The 27,130-nt window shown below is 32.2% G+C and overlaps 2 protein-coding genes across 4 annotated transcripts; both read right to left on the bottom strand.

The window, feature by feature from the left end:
- Nucleotides 1-407: 407 nt before the first annotated feature.
- Nucleotides 408-3,289, bottom strand: LOC129306168 (probable U6 snRNA-associated Sm-like protein LSm4). 3 transcript variants are annotated; one of them, XM_054946583.1, is made up of 9 exons: nt 2,977-3,289; nt 2,673-2,758; nt 2,517-2,591; nt 2,127-2,168; nt 1,902-2,000; nt 1,712-1,789; nt 1,564-1,603; nt 1,102-1,266; nt 408-738 (listed from the first exon to the last, which is right to left on the bottom strand). In XM_054946583.1, the coding sequence occupies exons 3-9, from the start codon at nt 2,517-2,519 to the stop codon at nt 716-718; spliced, it is 450 nt and encodes a 149-aa protein (XP_054802558.1). In that variant the 5' UTR covers nt 2,520-2,591; nt 2,673-2,758; nt 2,977-3,289; the 3' UTR covers nt 408-715. The 3 variants fall into 3 exon arrangements, with proteins under 3 accessions (XP_054802558.1, XP_054802560.1, XP_054802559.1); XM_054946585.1 differs by having other exon boundaries at nt 2,680-2,758; XM_054946584.1 differs by lacking the exon at nt 2,673-2,758.
- A 13,913-nt stretch (nt 3,290-17,202) lies between these two features.
- On the bottom strand, nt 17,203-26,433 carry LOC129306054 (DNA mismatch repair protein PMS1). Its single transcript, XM_054946373.1, has 11 exons — nt 25,937-26,433; nt 23,715-24,038; nt 21,956-23,107; nt 21,013-21,269; nt 20,799-20,925; nt 20,559-20,627; nt 20,323-20,396; nt 19,900-19,965; nt 18,521-18,624; nt 17,686-17,867; nt 17,203-17,499 (listed from the first exon to the last, which is right to left on the bottom strand). The coding sequence occupies exons 1-11, from the start codon at nt 26,156-26,158 to the stop codon at nt 17,377-17,379; spliced, it is 2,700 nt and encodes an 899-aa protein (XP_054802348.1). The 5' UTR covers nt 26,159-26,433; the 3' UTR covers nt 17,203-17,376.
- Nucleotides 26,434-27,130: the final 697 nt, after the last annotated feature.

The raw sequence follows: 27,130 nt of genomic DNA, 5'->3' as shown, positions 1-27,130 counted from the left end.
TTGGTGAAATTAATAAAAATAATTTATAAATAAGATTAAAAGAAGTATTGAACATCAGAGAATTAAAATGAAATAACATGTTCCTTCAAACAACAATATGAAATGACAACATTGGTTGTTGGTTGTCAGTTGTCAGACATGTAACTATGTTGAAAAATCAAGGCTCTGTATTTGGATATCTTGTGGGCACCCATTTTGTTTTAATATAAGGTCACGAATAATCATGTAAAATTAAATCAAATCAAGATGGCCAGGAGTGTGTGACATTTGGGTGAAGAATATTCAAAAATCGAAATGTTGATATTGTCTTTCAAAGCTTCACGAAACCAAACACATCTCATGCGTTTTTTTTAAGAAAAATAAACCCTAAAAACTGGCTTCAAAATTGACTAGAAAATGATTTCAAGTAGCGACCAACCAAAGGCTCCATGAATTAAATATAAATTAGGTGTTCAGCACCATCATCTTTACTCATTGGGCAAAGGAATTTGCATGATGGTTGAAATATGATGCACGGCTAGAGGCTTTCATCAAGTTCTACGGTATCACCAATATTTTTGTAACCATAACCATGAAAGCATATGGCAACGAATCATCCATGGATAAACAGATAACATGCAGGAAAATCTGTCAATGCACCCAAATAAAATGGGCACAAATGCCTCTAAAAGTAGCAAGCTGGCCCATTTTAAGCTGTCTTACGGCACAAACTATATTAACCTCTTCCCCGCCCAGTACCTACAACCAAAAGCAAAGAAACTGGATTAGATTTATTCAGTGTTTGAGCTTCCACTAAAACGACACATCAACAGAAATGAGTAGTTCACAGAGTTGAAGTGCATATGCAGCTAAATGTAAAGAAATCTCCCAACTATAAATTTCAACGCTGAAACCAATAAAACTAATAAACATGTGTATTAATTATTAATTTGGTTTATTTATACTTCAAATTTTTACCACAAGGAGCAATTTCATGTATCAGCAGCTCATCGAGGTGAAAACATCAGTAATTCAGTACTAATGCAGAAAGCAGTTGGAAATCTTCCAACGGAGATGACATATGAACAGCTACAGAGGGAGAGGATGTAAGGGGCAATTTACCTCTTCCACCAGGCTTTCCACCTGGCCCACCCTTGCCCCGGCCTCCACCTGCTCCTTTTGCACCACCATCATCAAGGCCACGCCCAATTCCTTTTGCTGGACGCCCCCCAGAACCATCCGCACTGCCTCTTCCTCTACCTCGACCCACCCCAGGCGGCTTGCGATCTGAAAAAGGTTACATCTTAGATAACTCTCGAGTTTTCAGCAACTTAAATGAACAGCAATTCAATATGGGGAAAATAAAGTCATTCATAGTACAAATATATTAGTCTTAGCTCATTAAAAATACAAGTGTTTTGCTTATCAAGGGAAAACCCAAGTCTGAAACTACTGGCAATCCGGGGGGAACAACAGGCGTCTTAATTATGGTGAGTATGATCGATGTTTTCTAAAATCACCAGCTTTTATCATCAATATTGATCATGAAGATGAAAAACCAAACTAATGTGCCAAACAATGCACCTGTGCGACTCTTGGTTTCTTCCTGAACTTTGTCAATAACCTGAAGTAACAAGTAATAGCAATAAATCAGGGAATAAATGCAACAGGGAACAAAAAACGTAAAAAATTTAACTTGATCATAATAGGGGGAAAAAATGCTACCACCCACCTCATCTGGAACTCTTAGGTACTTAATCGTATTTCCTCGTATGTAGCATTCAGGCATTCGCCAAAATCTATCTCCATCCTACATTACCAATATCGACCAAATTTTGTCAAATCTTATCAGAATAGTAGATAAACAAGCAGAGGATGATAAATGGAAACAAAAGCTGAAAGGGACAGTGAACAGAACTTACTTTGGAGGTGCAGATGACTTCACGGAGATGGATATTCATCCACGTATCACAGTTAACAAGATGTCCGTTATAGGTTTCCCCATTTTTCAGTTCTACCAACTGTTACAAGATATTAAATAACCACAAAGTTACACATCCTGCAAAACAGCAGAAGTTATAAAGGAAAGGTAAAGCACACAATGTTTCTGAAAGGTTCTGAAAGAACCAGACATATACAATACTTACCATCGGGTGCCCTTGGGCAGTCTTGAGTAGGGAAAGAGGAAGCTGCACAAATGAACAAATCGTCACAGATGTAAGAGATGGGTTAAGAATGGGGTGAAATTCACATTGACAGTAACGGATCCTACTGCTTCGATTTCAGAGAAACTTAAGACATGGAAAATACACTGAACCCGGGATTTAGGATCACAACACCTTATGGCAAGGAAGGATAAGTCAAACCATCTCGGGTTTTCCAACTAACGCTACGGGAAGAGCAAACAAAGAAGAAGAGAGTGCGAATAACTTCACGAAATCTAGGTATCAATTGCGTTGCGCCGGAAGAATGCTAGGGTTTTTTTTTTTTGGGGGGGGGGGGAACTCGACCAAACAGATAGAGAAATAAACACATACCATAATGGCGATGGGATAGTCTCTTCAACACACGGATCGATCACTAAAGTCTTCTTCCAGAGACTATGGTGAATTCTGTTCAAAGGAACATAAACGAAGAGAAGTTGTGAGGTATAAGTATCACTTCACCTGATTACCATTCGAGTTACCTAATACCTTGTACCTTCGGCTGGTTCCAGGCAATAAAGCCAGTTATTATTCTATAACTCCGCAATGTGCAATCCAATGCTCTAAAAACCAGTCTGAACGAACCGGAAAGGGCAGCGGTTTACATTGTCGAACCGGAGACGTATAAATAAATTAAAAAAATATCACATATCCATATAATAATATAAATAATAAAAATATAACAAATAAATATGAAACCTACTGCAAGGCAGACGGGGGAGATGAAATCAGAGGAAATTGGAGTTCAACAAACGAAGAAAGAAACTGGAGTAGCAGAGGAAAAGAAACTTACTGTAAGGCAGACAGAGGAGATGATGGCACGATGCAAACCGAGGAACGGAGGAAGTGAGGAACCCACTCAACCGAGTAAGTGACGAGTTTGGATTTGGGATCTGGAGCTCGACGAGTGTACGACGAAGTATCAGCAGACGGACTTGGATTTTGTAGCTCGAAGGAGATGGTGATCGGGGACGGTGAGGCAAACGACAGAGGATGGACTCAGAGCTCTAGAGAGTCTGGAACCTTGAATGATAGCGGAGGAGAAGAGAATCTCTGGAATCGCGAGTGACAGCGTCAGTGCGGCCGTGCGAAATCAAAAATCTGAAGTGAGGGCTTTTGTTATTCTTTTTTGTTTAGGGTTAAAAATTAAAAAAAAAAAACAAAAAAGAGTTTGAACCGCCCGGTCTTAGAGCACCTGATTTCCAACTTTTAAGGGTGTGTTTGGATTAAAAAATTTACAACTGAGGTTAGGATTCAACTAAGGTTAGCAAACTGAGGTTAGAAAAAAAGTCAATTAATGTAACGTGATTTATGTTTGGATACTTTTTTTTTTTCAAAAGTCAGTTAGATAAACTGAAATTCGTTTGGATGATTTGATTTAAAAGCCAGTTGACAAAATAGGATGTTTATATTTTTTGATTAACTAATAAGTAAAAAATATTAAACTTCAAATCATAATTAATAAGTAAAATATCTTAAATATTTAATTACAAAAACCTAAAATAAATTAATATTCAATTGATATGAAGTACAAGTTGAACTTTAAAGGGCATCCTTTCCATTATAACCACTTCAATTCTAAGGGGAAAGATTTGAACTTCCCTTCCAATCTCACATTATTGATCTGTAGCAGCACCAAGTTCACCATTGTTTCGAAGGACTTGGTTTGAAGCACTACAGCCTCTCGTCTATCTCAACTTGTTGAAAATATTTCTTGTTCAACTGCTTAAGGAATGCCCGAGCATTTGCAAAACTCAAACCCCATTGAAGGTGTTTCCCAGAAATTACTTCATCCTTATGATCTTTAGTAGATCTTTCCTTTAAGTCTAGGACTATGCCTTGAATACTCCTCGTTCCCTACGATATCGAAAGCAGCCAAATATTTAACAACATATGTAAGGAATTGGTATTGTTATCAGAGGAGCGGAGAAGAAGCTATAAAAATCGCTAACACCAAAAATCTGAGGCACTTGTGTGAAATGCATGTTAGACATTATATATAATATTTAAGGCATGTCAAGATTTTCCATTGGTCTGATATATGCACAGCATGCAATTTGAGAACATATTACGACATTGTAGTATTTTATTGAACCAAATCTGATTAAGATAGTTGCAATATGATTAAATAATCTGACATGGCTGCCTTATTAAATTCTGTCTTTTCTTTTGTTTGTCTTAGTCACTCCTCTTGCCCGCAAAAGACAAGTAACACGAGGACATGCATTCTTTTATTTTACCGAAATGTACAAACAACTATCACCATTTAACTTCAAATTCTTTTGGAAAAACTCAGCAACAGAATAGTATAGTTATCTACATAAACACCCATTTATTTCAAACCCCATTAAAAAATGAAAGTAGAGCAAATAGTTCAGACTTTATAAACCAAAGCAACAAACGAAAGCTACTCATAGTTCATTAAAAAAAGAAAAAAGAACCAGAGTGAGGACGGCACAGCAAGGAATGAGACGATGTAGGCAGAGCAAAATCAGACGATGAAGAGGAAAAAAAAACTCAACATAGCAGCAACCTTCAGCAACGAATGAGATGAAAGGAAGAACCTTACTTGCCAAGGACAGTCGATGAGGAGTAGATCCAGCGATGAAAATCTCAGATCTGGTGGAGATCGAGACGCAACTGTAACGTGGAGAAACCATTGCTCAAGAAACTACACTTTCATCTCAGACCTCGGTGCTTCAACATGGAGATGTTGGAGCTTCAACTAAGGTAGAAGAGAATCAGATCTGAACGCGACCTGGTGCTGGATGTCTGGAGCTCAGGAGGTGAAGCGAAGCAAATATGGAGGTGCTGCACAGGAGGTCATGGGAGGAAGAAAGCAACATAAAAAAAAACCAGATATCTTATGCCTGGCAGGTTGAAAGCTAAGAGGAGAGAGAAAGCATGCAAATTTTAAAACATAATATAATGAATGCAACGGTTTGGAACGTGAACGCTGATGCAAAAGCTAGGAGAGTGGGCTTCCGAAAAAACGCTCATTTTTTGCTAACTGAGGTTGAGATTTTTTCTTAATCCAAACAAAACAAAATGAGCTTTTTTTGTTCTAACCTCAGTTGGGCTGATTCTAACTAAGGTTGATAGCTAATCCAAACATACACTAAGTGGTTTTCAATCCAACCGCCATCCAAAACGGTCTAACTCGACCTAATAGATAAAACAGCTTGAATGTTCAAACCAAGTCCCGATGGTGACTGACTGACAGTTTTACTAGTTAGATCATCTAGTTCAGTTTTAAAATCATTAATTAATGCAATCTTTAATATTTATCTATTTGGATCTAAAAGAAAGTATCAGCCCAAAATTGTAGAGAAACAAGAAAACTGAAATGATAAGCCCAAATGAAGATAAGATAAGGCTTAGTCAGTTATTAAAAGGAATCATGTCGTGCATGTACTCACTGTGACTCTTAAAATTCAAAACAACTGAATATAAGAGACCATTGAGTGGATATGAGATTATAATCTAATGTGTTACGACTCTTACGAGGTTGTGCTAAGTGATCACTACTATTTTGCACATGAGCTTCAAATTCTTTAGGCAGTACGGTCTCTGAAGAATAATTATAAAAGGGACCACAACAACAACTTGCATTAGAAGCAACAATAGCTTACACCATAAACCAGCTCAGATTCATTTTTTTTAATTATTTACCTTGTATTTAATATTTAGACCTAAGTTTATTTTCAGTTTATAAGTATAATCATTGCGACTTTATACTTTATTTTTTATTAATAAAAAACACATTTTACACCAATTTTTTTACATCTTTGCATTTAAATAAATTAAAGTAAAGTAGCTTAGGGATCTTATTATCTTTGAGACTTTGCATATCTGACACGCTCGATTTTATTATTCAAATACAACATTCAACTTATGAAGAACAATATTTATATATGATTTATAATTTATAATGTATAACCACTAATTTGTTATAGACCAAAACAAAAGGACTAATTTGTTTAATCTTACTAAATAAATAATTTTTATATTTATTAAAAAATTTGTTTTATAGAGGTTCTACAAAAAAAACATATATTATTTTATGCATGATTATGATAATAAAATTTTTTTATAATTTAATTATTTTAAAATTTTATGATAGTTTTGTAGATCTCTATTTATAAAAATAATTTATTATTTATTAATTTTGAAAGTTTACGTATTTTCACATATCTCTATATTTTTGTAATATTCTCTTTCAAACATAGCGTATCAAAATAATCAGAAATATATTTATTTAATTGTTATTTTTAAAAAGTGTAAGCAACTATTATAAAATTTTAAAAAATTAAACAATTTTCTTGATAAAAAGATCTTAAACATAGTACCAGCAGAATAATGTATAAATATAATAAATTAAAGGGCAAAATACATTGCACCTCTTTCATCTTTAAAAATTTTAAAATCACACCCTTAATTTTTAAATTTTGACCACCAACCCCTTCTCGTTGAAATCTCCATTAAACTTAACGAAATGCATGCCCCTTTACACCATTTAAAATTTTTTGCAAGATGACACGTACTCTATTGTTTTTTATTTATATACATATAACCTCTCTCATCTTCAAAAATTTAAAAACCACACCCTTTTTATTAAAAAAAAAAAACACACACACACACACAAACTCTTAGCTTTCAAATTTTGACCACCACCCCTTACCATTAAAATCTCTGTTAAATTTAACAAAATGCATGCCCTATCACACTATTTCAAATTATTTGGCAGATGACATGTACTTTATTGTATTTTATCATTTCACCAACTAATTTGTTCTTGGGAAATTTTGTAATTTTACAGGCAACAATCCCTAATTCGTCTAGCCCTTAGTTGTGTCCCCTTGCTTTCTTCATCTCTGTGAGTCCTTTGTTTCAGAGATGGTTGCTTCATGAACTTCATTTTGTGCAAGAACCGAATCGTTATGGCTTATGAGAGGAGATTGAGGGATGCAATAAATTACACTACCAAAATTATATAATTTATACATAAGAAGAAATATGACCAAAATTCCATAATATAATCATAAATATTATGAAAATAAGGAGAAAGAAAGAAAGAAAAGAGAATAGCAAAGCAAGGAAAATTGGGAGAGAAAATAAGAGAGTATATTTTATTCACTTAGATGTTCTCATGCTTTATATATGACCTCTATTTATAGGCTTTCAACTATTAAAACCTAACCTTAATGTTACAAATGAATAAAAAAAATATAATAGCATAATATGTTATCTTTGGAGGTTACAAGGCATTAACATTGAGAAACTCCTTTTAAGTTATTCATTGGGAGGTTATGAGCATCCACTCATAATATTCATAATACTTTTCCTGGATGTCTATAACAAATATTATGCCTCATTAAAATTTTACTAGAAAAAACTTAGTAGGATAAAAACTTAGTGAAGAAAAAAAAGTACATAATATTTTTAAACACTCATTAAAGTTGCCTCATTAAAAACCTAGTTGGATAAAACATTAGAAAGAAAAAAGAGAACAACATGATATTTACTTCCCATAATCTCCCCAGATAACAATATCACTTCACTCCCCCTGGTGACACTATAATTTTATGTCTCTAAATTTATGTATTCCAATAACATATAGTAACTTTTCAAATGTTAAAGTTAGCAGTATCTTGATAAACAAATCTACATGATTGTCACATGAGCAAATTTGCTGAATATATATACTATTGCTCTTCAAAAGGTCATGAGTGAAAAAGAAATTTGGAGAAATATATTATGTTCTATCTCCTTTGATGTATCCCCTTATCAATTGAGCTATGCACGCTATATTATCTTCATATAATATTGTTAGAATCTTTTTTTTCTAACACTAAACTATATATCTTTTAGATATGATAGATTACTCTCCTTAGCCAAACACATTCTTTACTTGTCTCGTGAATTGTAATTATTTCTGCTTGATTTGATGAGGTAGCAGTTAAAGTTTGTTTTATTGAATGCTAAGATATTGTTATACCCTCACACATAAACAAATGTCCAATTTGTGATCTACCTTTACATGGATCTAATTAAAATCTTACATTTGCATAACTAATAAGTTGTGATCTATATTTATTAGAATAAAATAATCCCATATTAATTGTCCTTCAAATATATCAAAATAAGTGTTTCACTCCATTCTAATGCCTTTTTCCTGGAAAAAAACTAAATCTTGCTAATAAATTTACAATAAATGCAATATTAGGTCTTGTTAAATTAGCAAGATATATCAGTGTACCTATAATACTAAGATATAATACTTCAGGACTAAGAAATTCTTCATCTTTCTCTTAAGGGTGAAAAACATCTTTTTTCTCATCAAGAAATCTTAGAAATATTGAAGTAGTTTATGGATGTGTTTTGTCCATATAAAATCACTTCAATATTTTTTTAATGTAAGTTGATTGATGAAGAAAAATTCTCTTTTCTAAGTACTTGATTTGTAAACCAAAATAAAATTCCGTTCTTCCAATATCTTTCATTTCAAATTATTTCTTTAAGCAGTCAATTGCCTTTTTAGAGCTCTTCAAGAGTTCTAATTATATTCAAATCATCCACATAGATAGCAATTATAACAAACCCTGATCATTTCTCTTTAAAAAAACTCGTAAAGAGATTGTATCATTTTTATAACCTTCATTCAGGAAATATTCACTGAAAGGGTTATGTCACATTCTTCCAAATTATTTTAGTTCATATAAAAATTTATGCAAATGAATTGCATATTTTTCTCCAAAATCTTTACATGTTTTTGGCAATTTGAATCCTTAGGGAATTTTTATATAAATTTATGTGTCTAAAAAGCCAACAACATCCATTAGGCACATATCTAGTTTTTTATGTACTGACAAACTAATTAGATATCTTAAAGTGATTGCATCCATCATAATAGAATATGTCTCTTCATAATCAATACCAAGTTTTTGTAAAAATTATTGTGCTACTAGTCATGCTTTTTATCTAGTGATTTCATTTTTCTCATTTTATTTTCGCATAAATATCCATCTATAGTCAACTAGCTTCACATCATTAGGTATTCAGATTATAGATTCAAAAACTTTACATTTTGAAAGTGAATTTAACCTTGCTAGAATTGCATCATTCCATTTTGGCCTATCATTTCTATGTCTACATTTTTCAATCGATTTCGGTTCTAGATCCTCATTTTGATTAATTATTTCTACAACAACATTCTGTGAAAAGATATTGTCGACAACTATATTTTTTTGATTCCATATTTGTTTTCATAGTGACATCACTTATCGAGATCTCTTCATTATCTTTAGGTACTTAGACCTCTTATGGGGTCTTTTAATTAGTTATGTTTTTGTATTTTTTTTTAGAGTACTAGCCTCTTATACTATGCCATCTTTATCTTATGTTTCTTTCTTCTTTTTAGGATTTTTATTTTTGAAACCAATTGGTCTACCACATTTCAAACATGGCTTAGATTCAATTTCACTTTCTAATTGTCCTACAGAGGCATCAATTCTAATAGGAACATTTTCAATTAGAATATGAGATTTGATAATCCTTTTAAGATCAACAAATGCATCTGGCAATTGATTTGTAATATTTTATAGATGAATTTTTCTTTTAACTTTAAGTTCACATTGCATTGTACAAAGATCTAGATGAGATAGATAATACATTTCATGTAATTTATTTATCCAGCTACTTATTTTCTCTCTCTAATGTTGGGAAAATTGTTTCATTGAAATGACAATCATCAAAATGTGCCATGAATAAATCTTTAGTTAATGGTTCTAGATACTTGATTATAGAGGGAGATTCAAAACCAACATATATTCCAAACCTTTTTTTAGGTCCCATCTTTGTATGTTGTAGTAGAGCAATAGAGGAACAAACACTATACATCCAAAAATTTTAATATGGAAAATATTTAGTTCCTGACTAAAAGCCAATGGTAACATGAAAAATTTATGATAATTTATTAGCCTGATGTGCACAAGTACTGCTGCATGTAAAATCACATATCCCCATATGAAAATAGGAAGTTTTGTTCTCAAGAGCATTAATCTAGCTATCAATTGAAGGCGTTTAATGAATGATTAAGCTATACCATTTTAAGTGTGGACATGAGCAACAAATTTTTCAATTGTTATTTTAGTTGATATGCAAAAATTATAAAAAATTTGCTATGAAAATTCACTCATATTATCAAGATGAATTATCTTAATTGCATAATTTGAAAATTGTGCTCTTAATTGAATTATTTGAGCAAGTAATATAGTAAATGCTAAATTATGTGTTAGTAACAAACACACATGTGACCATCTTATAGATACATCTATTAAAACTATAAAATATTTGAATGGTCCACATGATAGATGGATAGGTCAATATATATTCCCTTAGATATGTTCAAGAAAAGTAGGGAATTCAATTCCCACTTTTACAATTGAAAGTTTTTTAATTAATTTTACTTGAGAATAAGCAACACATAAAAAATTCTTAAATTGAAGGATTTTGTAGTTCTTCAATGGATGTCCATGTAAATTTTTATTAATTTTTCACATCATAGTTAACCTGGGATGGCTTAACCAATCATGCCAAACGACAAAGGTGTCTTAGTTAGTAATCTTCTTATTGACTATTGCATTTATTTCAATTGTACTAATAGTTGTATAGTATAAACTAGAAGATAATGTGGATAAATTACTTTATGACACATTTCTTTCTAGATCTAAAGTCTGTAATATGCAGATGTTCATCTTTTTCATTTATAATCTCAATATGATACTCATTTTGATAGATATATTTAAAACTTAATAAATTTCTTCAAGACTTAGATGAATATAATGTATCATCTATAATAATTTTTATTCCTTCGCACAATATTATAATTACTCTTTTGAAGCTATTAATTAATTTAGTATTACCTAATATGATATTGACGCTTCCATCTCTTATTGTTAAGTAAGTAAAATATTTATCATCTTTAAGCATGGTGTGCATTGTAGCACTATCAACAAGATATATATCTTTATTCTTGTGTCCAATGAAAGGAAAGGGAATGTCTATATCCTTTGACAAAAGAAAGAAAATGTATTTAAAATAAATACTTAATAAAATAAAATTTATTCAAAATAATAATGCTTTTATTACAAAAAGACAAGAAAGAAAATGAAACATAATTGAAATTATTTTATTTATTTTTCAACCAAACTTGTCTAATTCTAATTTTCAAAGAAATCAACCACTTCCAAATATGTCATAGCATCAAAGCCATTAATATCATCCAACTCATTGATATCATCATTTTTATATGCAAAATTTGCTTCAACATCATCATTTTAAAAAGTAAAATTTGATTCCACATTTTTAATTTCTTTTGATGGAGGCTTGATAAAGCTTTGCTAGATGATCGAGCATATGACAGATACATGACCAATGCCCTTTCATACCCCATTGATAGGATTGATTTTCAATAACTTTTGAAGAATTGATCTTATCTCCTTTTTTCTCTTCATTATTTTTCTTCTTTTGGTGGGTATTAAGATTATAATTACTACTACCACCAGTATGATAATGGTAATTAGCACGTTCCTACCACAACTACGGTAATTACTACATATAGTCACATTCGCTTCAGGGAATGGAGATGATCTAGTGAGACAGATTTCATAATTTTTATCAATAGTTTATTATTTTGTTCAATCACAAGAAGACATGAAATTAATTCATAATACTTTTTAAACCCTTTTCACGATATTCCTGCCACAGGAGTACATTTGAAGTGTAAACAGTTAAAAATGCTTCTTTAATAAGTTCTCATCATTTATTTTTTTACCACATAATTTCAATTGAAAACTTATTTTCAAAACTACTGAATTATATTCACTTACAATTTTAACATCTTGCAACCTCAAATGCATCCATTCACATCAACTTTAAGCAGAATTACTGTTTTCTAGTGGTTGTATCTTTCTTTTATGTTAATTCACAATTTTAGTGAATCTTTTACTGTTAGATACTCAGCTTTTAACCTTTCACAAAGATGATGACGAAGTAATATCATTACATTGCCCTTATCTTAACTACTTGCTTTATTTCTAGGTAAAATTACATTTTCTATACCTTTGACATATAGATGAATTTGAACATCTAGCATCTACGACAAATAATTCTTTCCCATAATATTAAGAGCCATAAATTCAAGTTTGATAATATTTTTCATGATTCAAATTAAAATAATAATAAAAATTAAAATTATGAAAAAATTAATAAATAAATATTATAGTAAAAAAATCCTTCACACACACACACTAAAATGATAATTAACCATGAATGAATTATAGAATATAATTCATAATAAGATACAATATAAAAAAACACAAATATAAATAATCAAATGTACTAAATAAATAAAGCATAATAAAGATAAAGATATGCAATAAAGTAGATAAATTGATAGATAAAGCAAACAATTCATATGATAATAACAAATAAAATAAATTATATTAATAACATAAATTGATCAATACACACACATAAAAAAATACAAAATATTCAATATGTATATATATAGTATTAATTTAATGCAGGACTAAAATAATAGTAATAATAAAGATGACACCAACAACATAAACATAAAGAAAGAAAAATAAGTATATCAATATTCATAAAAATATAGAAGAATAAATAATAAAAATAAAGAAATGACTGATTAATGAGACTTGATTAAATTAAATTATTAATCACATGATTATTTTTCAATGAATAAAATAGAAGAATACAAAATCACTTTGTAACTAAGAAAAGGAAAGGATAAGAAAATAAAACAATAAATATAATGTAGCAAATATATAAACAACATAACCATAAATGTCAATAAAACAATAATATAAAATATAATTATATACATCATATTATATAAGAACACATTAATCTAGCTAAAATTTCATACTTGATTTTTAGAGACAATTCGTGCTGATAACGTATTATGAAAATAAGGAGAAAGAGAGAAAGAAAAGAAAATAGCAAGACAAGAAGAATTGAGAGAGAAAATAAAAAAGTATATTTTATTCACTTGGATGTCCTCATGTTTTGTACATGACCTATATTTATAAGCTTTTAACTATTAAAGCCTAATTCTAATATTACAAATGAATAAAGAACCACATAATAGCATAATATGTAACTTTTAGAGATTATATGTCATCAATTTTGAGAAACTCCTCCTAAGTCATTCATTGAAAGGTTATGAGAGATGAAAAATCTTAAATATTAGGAGTTATGGACATCCACTCATAATATTCATAATAATAAAGATATTTTAGATTTATTTTTTTATTATACCTTTACAGAAAACATTCGATATAAAAGCCAAAAGAAAAAGTAGTCATTTGGCTGTGGTTGCCGGTCGGACCTCGACATTTTTATGAGTTGTCAGAGATAATCAAGATTGGTTTTTGACATTAGCTCATCCTTCATGAATGATTCTAAGAAATTATTGGCTAAGAAAAGACACTAATTAATGTTTTCCAACGAAGAAGACAATCAGATGATTCAGAAAACAATTTCAGATTTGAAAAAAGAAGATAAGAAATAGAATCACAAAGTGAAAAAGATGATCGAAAGTAGAATGAAAGATTACAGATAGAGAAAACTTACGGCTCGAGAGATTCAGAGAAAGACCATAAGACGAGTTTGGGGATTGTTATGAACAAAATAGAATCACAAAATTGCCCTTTAAAAAAATTAAGTAACAAAAATTAATAAAATACAACAAATTACATGTCACTTATCAAACAATTTTAAAAAGTCTGATGTAGCATGCATTCTGTTAAATTCAATGGCCAATTTTAGCTACAGAGGGTTGATGGTCAAATTTTGAAGATTAAGGGTGTGATTTTTAAATTTGTTAAAATGAGGGAAGTTATATGCACATGGCTTATAGTTGGGGAGAGTTTTATGTATTTTGATTTTTGACCTAAATTAAATATGATTAAATTATACTTTTAGTTTTTACTTGTCAGGGTTAATGTTCATTTTTACCTTTTGAATTTTTTTAAGAAATGTTGGGCACTTTGTATTAATAAGTAGGGTAATTGTTTTTCTTGAATCATTTTTTCGAAGAGCAAAAAACTCCTTTTGTGAATCACTCATTAACTTTTTCTTGTTGACGTGACATGTAAGTGAGATCCACCACATATATTGACTGATAAAACTCTAACTATATCATTTTATATTAATTTACTCTTAAACACTTTTTCTAAAAGTGTTGGACATATTGAATTTTTGTTAAATAAAATTTAAGAAATGTTGTTAAAATATTAAATATATTAAAATTTAATAATATAAACATTATTATTTACAAATATTCTTAAAGAAACCGTTATGGAGGCCTGATGTTTCAAGTTCACTTTATTTTTTTAGTGTCCTGAGTGGGTCTGGATCATACCACCCAATTAGTTTTTTGAGGAGTACTTATCTTCCGCCTGAGGGAGCTAAATATTTAATGTAAAAATCGAACTCGCCTAGCAGCTCAAAAATTAATTTGTAAATGTTAGGAAAAATTAATCTTTTAATTTTTTAATTTTTAATTTACTTATAACTCAGTCCTTCAATTATGACTCGCCTACAAGTTAGTCTTTCAACTTTTAACTCACTTATAACTCTATTTCTTAACTTTTATTAGTTCTCTTTTTTCACATCAAAAAGTAAGAGGAAGGATATTTTAGAGCAATATATGAGAATTTCTTTTATCCTCTTATTTGGTAAGGATAATTTTTAAAAAAATTTAAAAAATATGGATTGAATTATAAGTAAGTTAAAAATTGAGGGATTGAGTTACAAGTAAGTTAAAGTTGAAGGACGAAAAGAATAATTTTTCCTAAATAATAATATTTACTTACAAATCTTTACACATAATTTACAAGTCATCAAAATTTTTTGTAAAATTAGTTTAAAATGTTAATATTTAAAAATAATTTATAATTTTTGGATCAATATTTATAAACAACAATATTTAAATTTAAATAATTAAATATTTAAATAATTTTTATTAAATTTTATTTTAATAAAACTTCAAAGTGCTTAGCGTCTCTAGAAAAAAAGTTTGAAAACAAATTAATACTCACACACATGTAACATCAGTAAAAAAACAGTAAAGTTAATCGATAATTAATGGAATGAGTTTTTTACTTATTAAAAAAAATAATTTTGAAAGAAAATTACCTCATCCATTAATATAAGGTGCGTAGTTCTCCTTGGAGAAAAATTCAAAAGACAATTGGCTTTAACCCAACTTGTTATTGGTCTCTTTCTTGGAACCATGGAGTTATTGATTTCTTTCTTTCTTTTTTTCTAGTGTGACCCTTCTTTATTTTGTTTTTGACACTTTTGCTTTTCATTTTATTTTGCCAAAGAATTATTTTCATTTTTAATAACAAAAAGAACTATAAAAATCGTGCTAGATAAGGGATAATGATAATTAAAGACTCCATAAAATCATTAATTGTAATTAAAAATTTTGAATTATTAAAATCTTAATAATGAACCATGATCCTTACTTGGAATTAAGAACATATGAGTTTAAAATTAAGAAAAAAATACTACTAAAATTACTATTATAAGTTATGACTATTGTTCATTTCAATTGGAAAAACTAGATAGGAACTATATTTGGGAATATGTTGTCTTTTCACATAAAACTAAAATTTACATGTGAAACTTTTGAAAGACACTTATGAATATACATTAGTCACTTAAAAATTTACCAAAGTCACTTCTAGATATAAAGCCAATCACTTGTAAAATTTTATGCGTGTCAATATATAAGTAAATCACTTAAAAAATTAAGAAAAAAATACTACTAAAATTACTATCATGAGTTTGGACTATTGTTAATCACAATTAAAAAAACCAAAATTCTAATCGTTATGAGTTGGGACTGCTGAAATTATTGTTATGGGTTGGGTCTTTTGTTAATTCAATTCCCAAGTATGAATTTTGGTTTTTCAAAATGAGATTAATAATAGTTCTAACCTATAATAGTAATTTTAGTAATATATTTTCTTAATGTTAAACTCACGTTTCTAATTTTAAGTAAGGATCATGATTTATTATTAAAATTTTAATAGTTTAGGATCTCTAAAGGTAATTAATAATTTTAAGCCTTAATTGTCATTTTCCCAAAAGACAATTAGACCGATGGGAGAGGGGGAGCAGCAGTCTTCTCTTCCCTGATCTTCCAATAGGATCGGTTGGAAGTATGATTATTTTATTGATTTTTTGTGTGTAATAAAATAAGATAAATTTAATTTTTAAAATTTTAATAATTGTTGGTAAATGCAAATGTTTTCGAAATTAAATAATTTTTTCGTCTATGTCACCAAATTTAATCAATAAAATGCATTATTAATGAATTAAGAAAAATTTTGAACATATATGTGTATAAACTGCATTATTGTTATATTGATTTCTCATAACATATAGTGGCAAAATATCTCAAATCCTTTTTTTATACTTCAATGCAATTTTATTTTTTGGCAAGTATACTTCAGTGCAATTTATTAAAAAAAGTTGAATGTCTAATGCAACTTTTGATACATTCTGTCTAACATTCCTTTTCTTATAATTTTAGTATAATTAGTAAAGTACTGTTTGTAAGAGGATGTAAAGAATCAGAATGCAACTCGCAAGTTCTATTCATGTTCACGTTTAGAATGACACATTAATTATTTGTTGAGGGTTGGACATAAAAATCAATTATCAATGATTCTATTATTTTCGATAGAAAGTTAATGATTTATAACCAAGGGTATGATTTGATAGATATGGGTTTTCTTAGGACATATTCGTTGTTTGCATTAATTCTTTAAAATGTTTTTTATTTGTAATTGTGATGTGTCATGTTAGCAGGTCCCACGCTTACGAGATTTCACGAGTCAGCAACTCCGGATCCACTGCAACGCACAGATTGATATTCTTGGCATATTCCATTCATGAATTTAAAGCAACTTCGGACTCATTGGTCTTGATTTAAAGTAACTCACATTCTCCTTCATGCAACTTACAAATAAATTAGAGCGAATTTTATGTACAAAAGTACTTGTTCAATGGTTAAGATGAAGGATGACAATGTAAAATAGGTTAATTCTCTAAACCGCAAATAAGAGTAGCGGTTGTACAAGTCCCTTGTGAATCAATCTACATTCTTTAATTCTGACCTCTTATAAATTGTTGTCAAGTCCACTAAATGACGCATTGTAGGCCTGCCATGGGGACAATTCCATGGAGATTTCAGCTCAGCCAAATGCCCCAGAATCTGAAACATAGAATGACCGATTTTCATTAGTGAAAAAAAGAAGTTGAAGGTTAAAAATATTTCCAGATTTATAATCAGCTAAACTAATTCTTATCCTGAATTTCTTCTAATGGATGTGCCTTCTTTTTTAGCGAGGGGGAAGAAGCTGGGGTGATGATTACAGCTTACAGGAACACATCTTACTACCTTCTGCATTTCATTTCTTCCAAGTGGATCTCCAATCATAATGGATGATCGACATGCACGCGATGCCAGCATTGCACGAACTCTTGGAGGGCAAATAGAATCTGAGGTGTCCAGCTTATAACTACCAGTAATGGAGCAGTCCCCTTGATCATCAGCCAACGTAGAAATCAGTTCCTTAACATCTGTTGGAAGAAACACAAATCAATAATCACTAAAAACACACTATTCAATTAGCAAATATATCATCAATATACATTGTATAAAAGTAAAATAAATACTTCGCATCTGTTGATGTGACGGCTGCTTTTCTTTTTCTATTTATTTTGATTAATTAATAATTAAGTTGCTTTTTTAAACTTCAAACTGTTGTCAAAAATTTTTGATTTCCCGTACAAGTATAGGAGATGGGTGTTAAGTTCTGATATAAGCAACCGTGCATAGTTGCATGCATAGAAATGCCAGATACTTGTTAATCTCAAGAACAAACCTCAGGCATTGGGCTGTTTTTTGAAAAGGGGAAAAAATATTTTGGTGCCAACGAATAACTGGACAAAAATTCTATTTAAAGATTATTAGCAAGTGCATAATGATTTTTTAAGGTAAAGTACACACGATTCTTGAACTTGATTGGAGTTGAGGATAACACCAATTGGGGCCATGTCCACAAACCAAAAAAAAAAAAAAAAGGATTAAAGAAAAAACAGGATAATCAAAAACAGAAAATTATGCATCTTTTGCACAAGGAGGTTTTCCTTTTGACATACCTTGATCATATAACTCAAAAGAATCACTTGAAGTAAATTTAAAACCAAAATCAGCAGAAAGAGCTAATTACCATCAATTCCAAAGACTATGTTTCTACTAAAGGGAACAGCCTTTAATTTATAACGGCATCCAGGCAGAGCATTTGGATCCTCTTCCAACGTAAAGCCATTCTTTCTGGAAATGGAAATAATGCAAAATAACATCATCAAACCAGATTAAACCTCAACTATGACGAAGTAAAAAAAAAAAAAAAACCAAAAGCATAGAAGTTTTGCTCTCACAAATTTAAATTTAATATCAATTAAAAATGCATATACGAAAGTAGCAGACAAGAGAGAAAATTAGACCAAGTATTAATATTGTAATCCATAAGCAGGAACTCGGATGCAGTCTTAAATTGAACCCCTATCTGTCAGTAACTGTAGCAATAGTAGTCACAACCACAATTAAAGAGACATTAGCAGCCAGGAATTGGCCACTTGAATAGTTCGGGAAAATATCAGCAGGGGCAGTGGGGAAAAGAGTTTGGTAACTCCAAAGCTCAAAGCTTCCACAGACACACAGTCTCTTCTCGGCACTCTAACCTGGCAACCTGAAAGGCAGTGCTATTTAGGCCGGCCCGGTCTTGTAATGACACTCTACCTCAACGTTCTCAGTATATGGGTGAAAGCTGGATTTGGGACCGAAAACAAGGAATGTAAAAGGAAGGTATCCAAGCATAGATATTTTCAAATTTCAATAGCCTCAGCCTACAGTTGATCACAATGAAACTAATAAACAAAAAGATACAAGTGACAAAAGATGAGGATGTCCATTCCTTTAAATTAAAAGATAGAAGAACATAATCACCATTGCATCTTAACCCAAGTATCAGGTTGATGACATCAAGCATTGAATAAATCCAATATAATTTCATCCCAGATTTCTACATCTTATGCAGTTCGCAGCAGCAAAGTATCTGGCCATACACCATTTAAAATTGTCTAGGAAAATCATAGGATTGATTTAGCATAACATACTGCAGTTTGAGCTCAGCTGTCAAGCGATCCAAGAGACTGATATGTGCTGTTGAGTGTACCACAGTAGATAAGAGAAAATTAACTACTGGTATTATCTATGTTTTCTGATATAGCATTACATAATTCGTATCTTCTAAAAAAGGTATTATCACTGGGAAATAGGAATATGTTTAAGATATTAATATGGTTATTTTCTCATATCATGATCAGAAAGAAAATGAGAAAGTAAATCAGAGCATATTGGGAAATACTTCTGTAATGACCACAGCAAGCTGGACAAAAATAAAATTTGCTTGGTTCAAGATTAACATTACAATAGCACTATAGATATCTATTTTCTGAGAATAACCTGAAATAAGTTGAAGACACACACACACACACACACACACACACACACACCAATACTTCACCAGCAGGGTGCCACTCATACCTGATTATGTCCATTTGCATTGAAACAACTATTTCTTCTTGAGGGGATAACTCCAATCTTAGAGGCCTACATTAATAATTTGAAAATAGTTTCAAACCTTGGATGAATCTAGAAGTTGAACAAATATGGGAATGAGATTACTCAACCATGTTTCATCAGTGCAGTGTAGATAATACAATATAGGGTTTAATTAAAGTGCTTCAGCTATCAAGTTTTTGCTCTGAGCAAACAATGTAACTTTGAATTGAACAAGTTCCTTTACCTTTTAACACAAGCGAATGCAGTATTTGATATGAAAAGAAGCATAGTATCTTACCAAGCAATCGCAATTTCAAGTGCCATAATCTCCCTCCTCTCCAAAAACAACAAAAAAGGGAAGAACAAAGTACAACTAGAAAGTCAAAAACGTTATAAACTCCAAACCTAAGCAAAGGCTGCTGATTCAAGATGGTTGATTGTGAAAGGCGTTCATAATTGTACTTCTCATCAGCAGCATGCTGAAAATAGATTATTGTGCGTTAAGAATTATTTTTCAATACAAAAATAAACTGAAAAAACAAATTTGATGAAAATAAAACATTTTTATTGATTAATCATTGAAATTAATGGAGGTAAAAATTATAGATATTACTAGTTTAGAAGCCTGGATCAGAAATTACCTGATCCACAATAAATAAATCCTGATCCAATTTCCCAATGATAAAACCAAGATTAAATTGCCCGATCACCTACAAGCTCAAAGCAGAGTAATCAACAACTTATTGTAGAGCATGTTTAATTTAAAAAGGAAACCATGGTGGTTGACTTACTAATTCAGGCATTGATTTTTAATAAGGGGAAAAAAAGTCCATAACTTACTAGCATTTTAAATGCTAATTTAAATCAAGCGAGGGGGGAACCTTCATTCTGCTGAAGTCTTCCTTCTTAAAGAGTCTTTCCAATTCAGTTGTTGCAGCATATAAAGCTCTTTCTTTCTGCTCTTCAATTTCCAGCTCTGAAAACTTTAAGTTTGCGGCAGAATAGCACCTAAAAGTAATCATAAAATGGTCAACTGATTAAACAGCATGTATATAATATTTTCAATTTCATACAATGGGTATCTTAAATAGAGACCTTTTGACATTCACTTTTTGACATCTATAATTACTGGATTGCAACATGAAAAGCTTCTTCTCTCTCTTTATCTGAAGGTCTTGAAAAGAAAATTGCAAGTTTGAGCATATCTTCTGATCAGACGATTTCCTTGAATTAGATGAGCAAAATTGACGGTCTGAGACTGAAACATGCTCTGAGATATGGATCAAATCAGTGCTACATGGAGCAATTGATGCTGCATCAACTAGAGATGCTTCTTTCACTTGATCTAACTCCTGAAATCAGCATACTCAATGTGAAAATTATACCAAGAGCAAGTAGGTTTTTCCTTTTCAGATATAAATTCGAGTAACCAAAAAAAAAAAGAAAAAAAAAACTTGCAAATGCAAAGCATCAATAGAAGAAAGCCCTCTAACCGCCTACTTGTCCACCAAGGAGCCTTAAACTAAATCGTTTGTTAACTACCAAAGAGAAGCCACAAGCAACCCCATCCTTATCCCCAAAAAAAAAAAGGAACAAACCCATCCCAAAGAAAGTCAAGGGTCAAATACTTGCCTCAAAATACAAGCAATTTACTCCAACAATATAGGCATCAAGGAATAATGAGCAAAGCAGTTCAGATGAAAGGAGGACATAACCTTGTTTTAGCATCTTAATACTATTGCAAAATGAGACTTATTAGAAGGATCTCTACTATCAAATAAATTATTAAAAAAAAAAAAAAGGTATGCAAGTCTTGTTGAAGGAACCAAAAGAACGCCCACAATAGACCAGGGATCATTGATGTAAAAAAGACATAAAACTTAATGGAGAAGCCTAAGATCTTTGGAGTCCTCATAGAACATGGCTCAAGCACATAGTCTGCATTTAATGAATGGATGGTTCCAGAACAGAAAATGGGGGCATTTATTGATAGCAATTCAAATAAATTTGAGGAACATTTGCTTATAAACCCACATACCATTTCAGGTTCTCTGACACTTGAATTGCCAAGAGAGGAAATTAAATGCTCACTTCTGTGGGTACCGTCATGATGGAGTGACGGTCTTATAATCAAATCATGTGTTTCAGAACTCACAGTTTTTGGTCGACAATGATGAGATTGATTTCTGAGGACAGGCACTTCAGATAAGGTTGTGCTGATGTTATCATGCTTTCTTTTATTTATGGTAACAAATTTGTTAAGAGTTGACTGAACATGACTTGAATTATTATATGAACTTTTATTTGAAGTAACCCCATTGTCAACTTTTTTGAACACAAAAGCAGCTTGATCAGGCATTGAGCCATTAGAGTGCATTGTCTGTCTTCTACTTATATCGGCCTTTAATGTTCCATGGGCTCTAAGTGTTAAATCCTTTCCCAATGCGCTTCTATTATTCTCAATGTCAAGCCGTTCTTCAACATGAAAGCATCGGTCATCAGGAACAGGTTCAGAAACAATGTAGGAATTGTTATCATCCTTCTCTTTCCACTCCTCCTGAGGAACACTAGCATTATTGCATTCAGTATTAAGCTCCTCTTGAGAGGTAATGCCATCCATGATAAGAGACTTGCAATGAGAAGAACACAACTCAACGCAGTCTTCTCCCACAGCAGGCTGTTCAGGTTCATTAACAGAATAACGAGCACTAGTAGGAGAGTAAATTTGCTGAAATCCCTCTCTCAGGGCATGCAATAGGCAACTTTCTTCAGAAAAAAATATCTTCCTCTTATCAGGAGTCACATTCACATCATATTCTCTAGAAGGAACTGTAAAATCCAAAATCGCAATAGGATATTGCCGTGAATTTGCACCTTTATACACTTCATTTACAAGTTTGCTGACTTTAGGCATATCTACTGGTCTACCATTAACAAAAAAATATTGCCTATCTCCTAAATGGCGTCCACTCCCCTGTCCAGGCTTGGAAAGAAAACCTTCAACCTTGCAACTATCAGATATGCACAATGTCACAGGCTCTAAGCAGCTTAAAGTGTTCATGCCAAAGACTGTTACAATGTTATCTTTAAGAGAACCACTTCCCTGGGTCTTAAGTACCACAGACCTTGCATTTTTCCCAGTTGTGTTAGTGCAGATAAAACGAACACCTTTGGCAATAAGGGCATATGCCTGAAGAATTGATGGTAGAAAAGGATCAATTAACAAATAAAGATATGATTAAGAAGAAAGAATATAATTTTTTTTGGGAGGGGGGCAGGGGGAGGATCTATATAAAGCAGAAGGGATGTAATAGCAATACTACTCTACAACAAAGGCAAAGGGCCAGTACGCTCTAAATTACTGAAGTGAAGTTTTTGTGATGCATCCATGCATAAAAGGTCAACAATAAATATCCCAGTAATACCGTTACCAGCACTCCCAAACATCAGTTTGAAGAGAGCATGGGACTTTGATTACTTGCACCAATGTACAAGGAAAAGATCCAATAAAGGTTGGTGTGCGCGTGATAAAAACCAGGTAAATTGTTAAGAAATGCATAATGATCCTCACTATAAGATCAAAATAATCGTTTTTTCTCCGAACTATTTCAGTATTCATAAATAAATTGGCATACCAGAACAATTTTTTTGGGAAGTAAGATGGGTATTTAAAGAGAGTTCTGGCGTGTGCATGTGTTTTTCTTTTTTTTAACATTTTCTACTAAAAAGAAATTGCATTGAATGAAAGAATCAGAGAGTACAAATTCACCTAACCTTGCCATGGAAAGGATACTCACATTCAACAGTGAAACTAACTTTCCGTACTCCTTGCGTATGTTACGACCAAATTCTTTACTTCGGACAGGTAGATTGGAAAATATTTTTTTAACAGTGACAGTGGTGCCAATTTGACGTGCAGTTTTCCTCTCAGCTACTAATAGACCTGAATGGTCAAAAGTCAAGTGCGTAGCAATGGGCTCATTCTTTGTTCTTGTTTCAACTGTCAAACTCCCTAAAGTACAAAGGGAACTCAATGCCTCCCCTCTAAAGCCAAATGTGGTTAGAGACTGAAGATCAGGAAAATCTGATAATTTTGAGGTGTGATGCTTAAGTGCAAGAACCTGCAATAATGTACAAGCAATAATGAACTGTTATAAAATGTACGACTGTAAAGTACCTAAACTGAATCAGCATGTGAAGCATATTTTCTGATTTCTTGATTAAGAGAAAGCTTCCTGTGGTCAATTATCTATTATCTCAATTACTTTTCACCCAAACACCCAAACAATGCCCCTTAAACTTCTGAGCTATACATATGTCAAGCTGAGAAAGTCATGCTTAGCAACAATAATGTAAATTGAGAAATTGATCATTGTGAAACTTTTAGAGAGGGAAATGACAATAACTAGAAGAGAAAATAAAGAAAGAAAACTCTACTTATAACCCTCTTGCTAGATTGAGAAGTAAGTAGCAAATATGGTCCTATCATCTGCTACTTGCTACTCAAACACCCCACTAGTAGCAGATAATAGGACCATATTTGTACTCTCTCCCTCCCCCTTCCCCCAACAGCTGTCAGAGTGGAATCAAAATTCTGATTTGAATCATTTGGCGTCTAGCAATAAATGGCACCGATTTGCTAAAATCCAAACAGAGCATCCGTTCACCATTGACACTGATTTTAACAGATAACAAATTCAAATCAACCTGTAAATACATTCCATGTCAAAACTTGGGACTTTCCTCTTTGTTCAGTGATCAAGGCAAACAATCAACGACAAGATTCTTGGAGCCATCCCAACCTTTTCAAGCAAGTAACAAGAATTCACAATAAACAATAAGGTAAGTCATCCAATAGGCCTTTACCCACATTCCGCACAGCTTGAAAAGGGTGCAACCCTTTTTATCCTACATCATGCTGAATGCTTAAGAGGTGAGACTTGGGTCCCAATCTCTGGACACTTTCTCACAAAATGCTACGCAATCCTGGAAAAGCAGTATATTGATCCCAACATATGTTCATACCATGGTACTAGCCAGATCTGGTCAAGACACTAGACCATACCAGGGCCAAACACTGGGCTTCAATATTGATAGCCCAGAAGAAAAAACAAGTCAGACATCAAGTTAGGCCAAAACTTGCCCGTCCCATGCACCCCCAAGTCAAATGCATTCCTTATCATACCCTTCATGATTATTCATAAAAGTCACCATTTCCAGAACCTACAATGACAGACATAGTACCAAACCTTGCAAGCCTGAGATTCTCTGATCAACATTTGCAACAGATGCCTATACAGTCGAAATACCCTAACTCTATATAAGTCCCTATCCATTAAGGACATCTATCCCTCGTGCCATTTCTACATAGTAAAGTTCTCATGTTCATTTCTGAGGTATAGATGTCTTTAGTGGTTCTTGGAACCAACACCAAATCCTAGGGAAATAGGACTGTTGTAGCTAGTGCCCCTCAGGCTGGTCATGTAGATCAGTCCATCATAGAAGGGGTTGTTTTCAACCAGAGCATAGAAAAAGGAAGTAACAACTTTTGCGATTCATTAATCTATGACTGCTCACAAACGATCTTCTATGACTATCAAGGACACATGCAGAACCGTAATAACCACGACCTAAATACCACTGATAAGAAATAGAAGAGTAAATAGAAAGAAAATTGAGAAAGGATAGAGAAGAAAGAAGAATTCTAAACAAACTCCATTAAGACGGAAGACAAAGTAGACAGTGGAGCAACACTGCTTATAACCCTCTTCGGAACCAGTTCGGCCATGCCGACCCACTAACAGTTCCAGCAAAACATTCTAAAACTTAAATATATGATGGGAATGTACAGGTGCAGCTTAATCAAACACAGCAATGAGCTCAACCGCTAATTATGCTTGTCTTACTAGATTTCTGGTTTCGGTGGCATCCCCCTTACTACATGCACATGCGAGCGTTCTCTCAAACTCAAACGAACTTAAAATCAAGCCAAAACACCTCAGTTAGCGTGATAGAATACCTTAAAATTATTGGGACAGATACCACACCCATTATCGATGACCTGGAACCATTCTTTGCCATAATCTTTCAAAGCAATTTCAATGCTAGTCGCGCCAGCATCCAAGCTGTTTTCGACTAATTCCTTGACTGCAGATGAGAGGTCGAGGATCACTTGCCCGGCACAGATTCTATGAACAACCGCCTTATTTATAGGCTTTATAATTGACGAATCAACTGGCATTGCTGCTTGCCAAACCCCAATCAATAACCCGTCACCTTTTCGAGTTTCTCTACTGTATCAGTGGTTGGTCGATGACCCAACTGACAAAACCCCCCAAATATTACTAGCATCGCCTACAGCTATTGATTGGTGCTTGGTTTGCAACAAAACGAATAAGCTTGCAGATTTTACCGCCTAAACCGAAGCGGGAATCAAAACCAGTTTGTTCGCAGCCTGCTTACTGCGGGAAAAATGGCCAGCTAAGTCGAAGGTTTTAATTTCTTTCGTCCCGAAACCGCCCGAGGGTTTGCTTTTGATTTTCTTTTTAATATAATTTTTAATATACCTTATTAATTTTTAATTTATATTTTTTAATCTATTGGTTTATGTAATTAATATTTAAAATATTTTTTAAAAGAACTATCCCTTGATTTGTTTTGTCCAGAAATGATTTCCAATTGAAGTAAGCCGGGGAAAAAAAAATTGAACATAAGATAACTTGAAAGTTAACAAATTAAAGGTTAAATGGCTTAAATCCTGAGCTATAAGTACATGGATGATTTCAACTCTCAACTTATATAATATACATTTTAAGTTTTAAACAATTAAATTTGAGGCAATCTCACTCTCGTAATTAAACTGGACTAAATGTTAGTTAAGTGGGCTCCATGTATTATGACATCTCCCTCTTCTCTTTCTCCTTCTCCCTCCTTCTTCTCCACATCTCTCTTCTTCGGCTCCTCTCTCCCCCCTTCTCTTTAGGAGTGAGCATTTGCTTTGTCGGTTTGGTCTTAATTTGAGAAAATTGACAAACCAAACAATACTAATTTCAAATCGAACCAAACTAGATTTAATGATCGAAGCACAGTCGAATTGAAATTTTATGGTTCGATTCAATTTGATATATTAGTTATTGGCCTTGTTTTTGTTAAAAAAATTTATCAAGAACCATAGGATTTGAATTTCGGATTGATAAGTAGTACAACCAAAGGA

Source organism: Prosopis cineraria, unplaced genomic scaffold (assembly GCF_029017545.1).
Source record: "Prosopis cineraria cultivar Desert tree isolate PC_DT_omini unplaced genomic scaffold, ASM2901754v1 PC3, whole genome shotgun sequence".
Lineage (NCBI taxonomy): Eukaryota > Viridiplantae > Streptophyta > Magnoliopsida > Fabales > Fabaceae > Prosopis > Prosopis cineraria.
Note: the sequence above shows the minus strand (reverse complement) of the source record. Positions and strands in the feature narration are given on the sequence as shown.

Bases quoted from the DNA above. Each gene is read 5' to 3' on its own strand.
- LOC129306168 (XM_054946583.1), bottom strand. The intron at 1,604-1,711 runs GTGGGTGGTAGC...TTGTTACTTCAG, and splicing joins ACCTAAGAGTTCCAGATGAG to GTTATTGACAAAGTTCAGGA. The intron at 1,267-1,563 runs GTGCATTGTTTG...AACCTTTTTCAG, and splicing joins AGAAACCAAGAGTCGCACAG to ATCGCAAGCCGCCTGGGGTG.
- LOC129306054 (XM_054946373.1), bottom strand. From the start codon at position 26,158: ATGCCAGTTGATTCGTCAATTATAAAGCCTATAAATAAGGCGGTTGTT. The intron at 21,270-21,955 runs GTATGTGGGTTT...TGCTGATTTCAG, and splicing joins GTGTCAGAGAACCTGAAATG to GAGTTAGATCAAGTGAAAGA. The intron at 20,397-20,558 runs GTAATTTCTGAT...ATCTATTTTCAG, and splicing joins ATTTATTTATTGTGGATCAG to CATGCTGCTGATGAGAAGTA.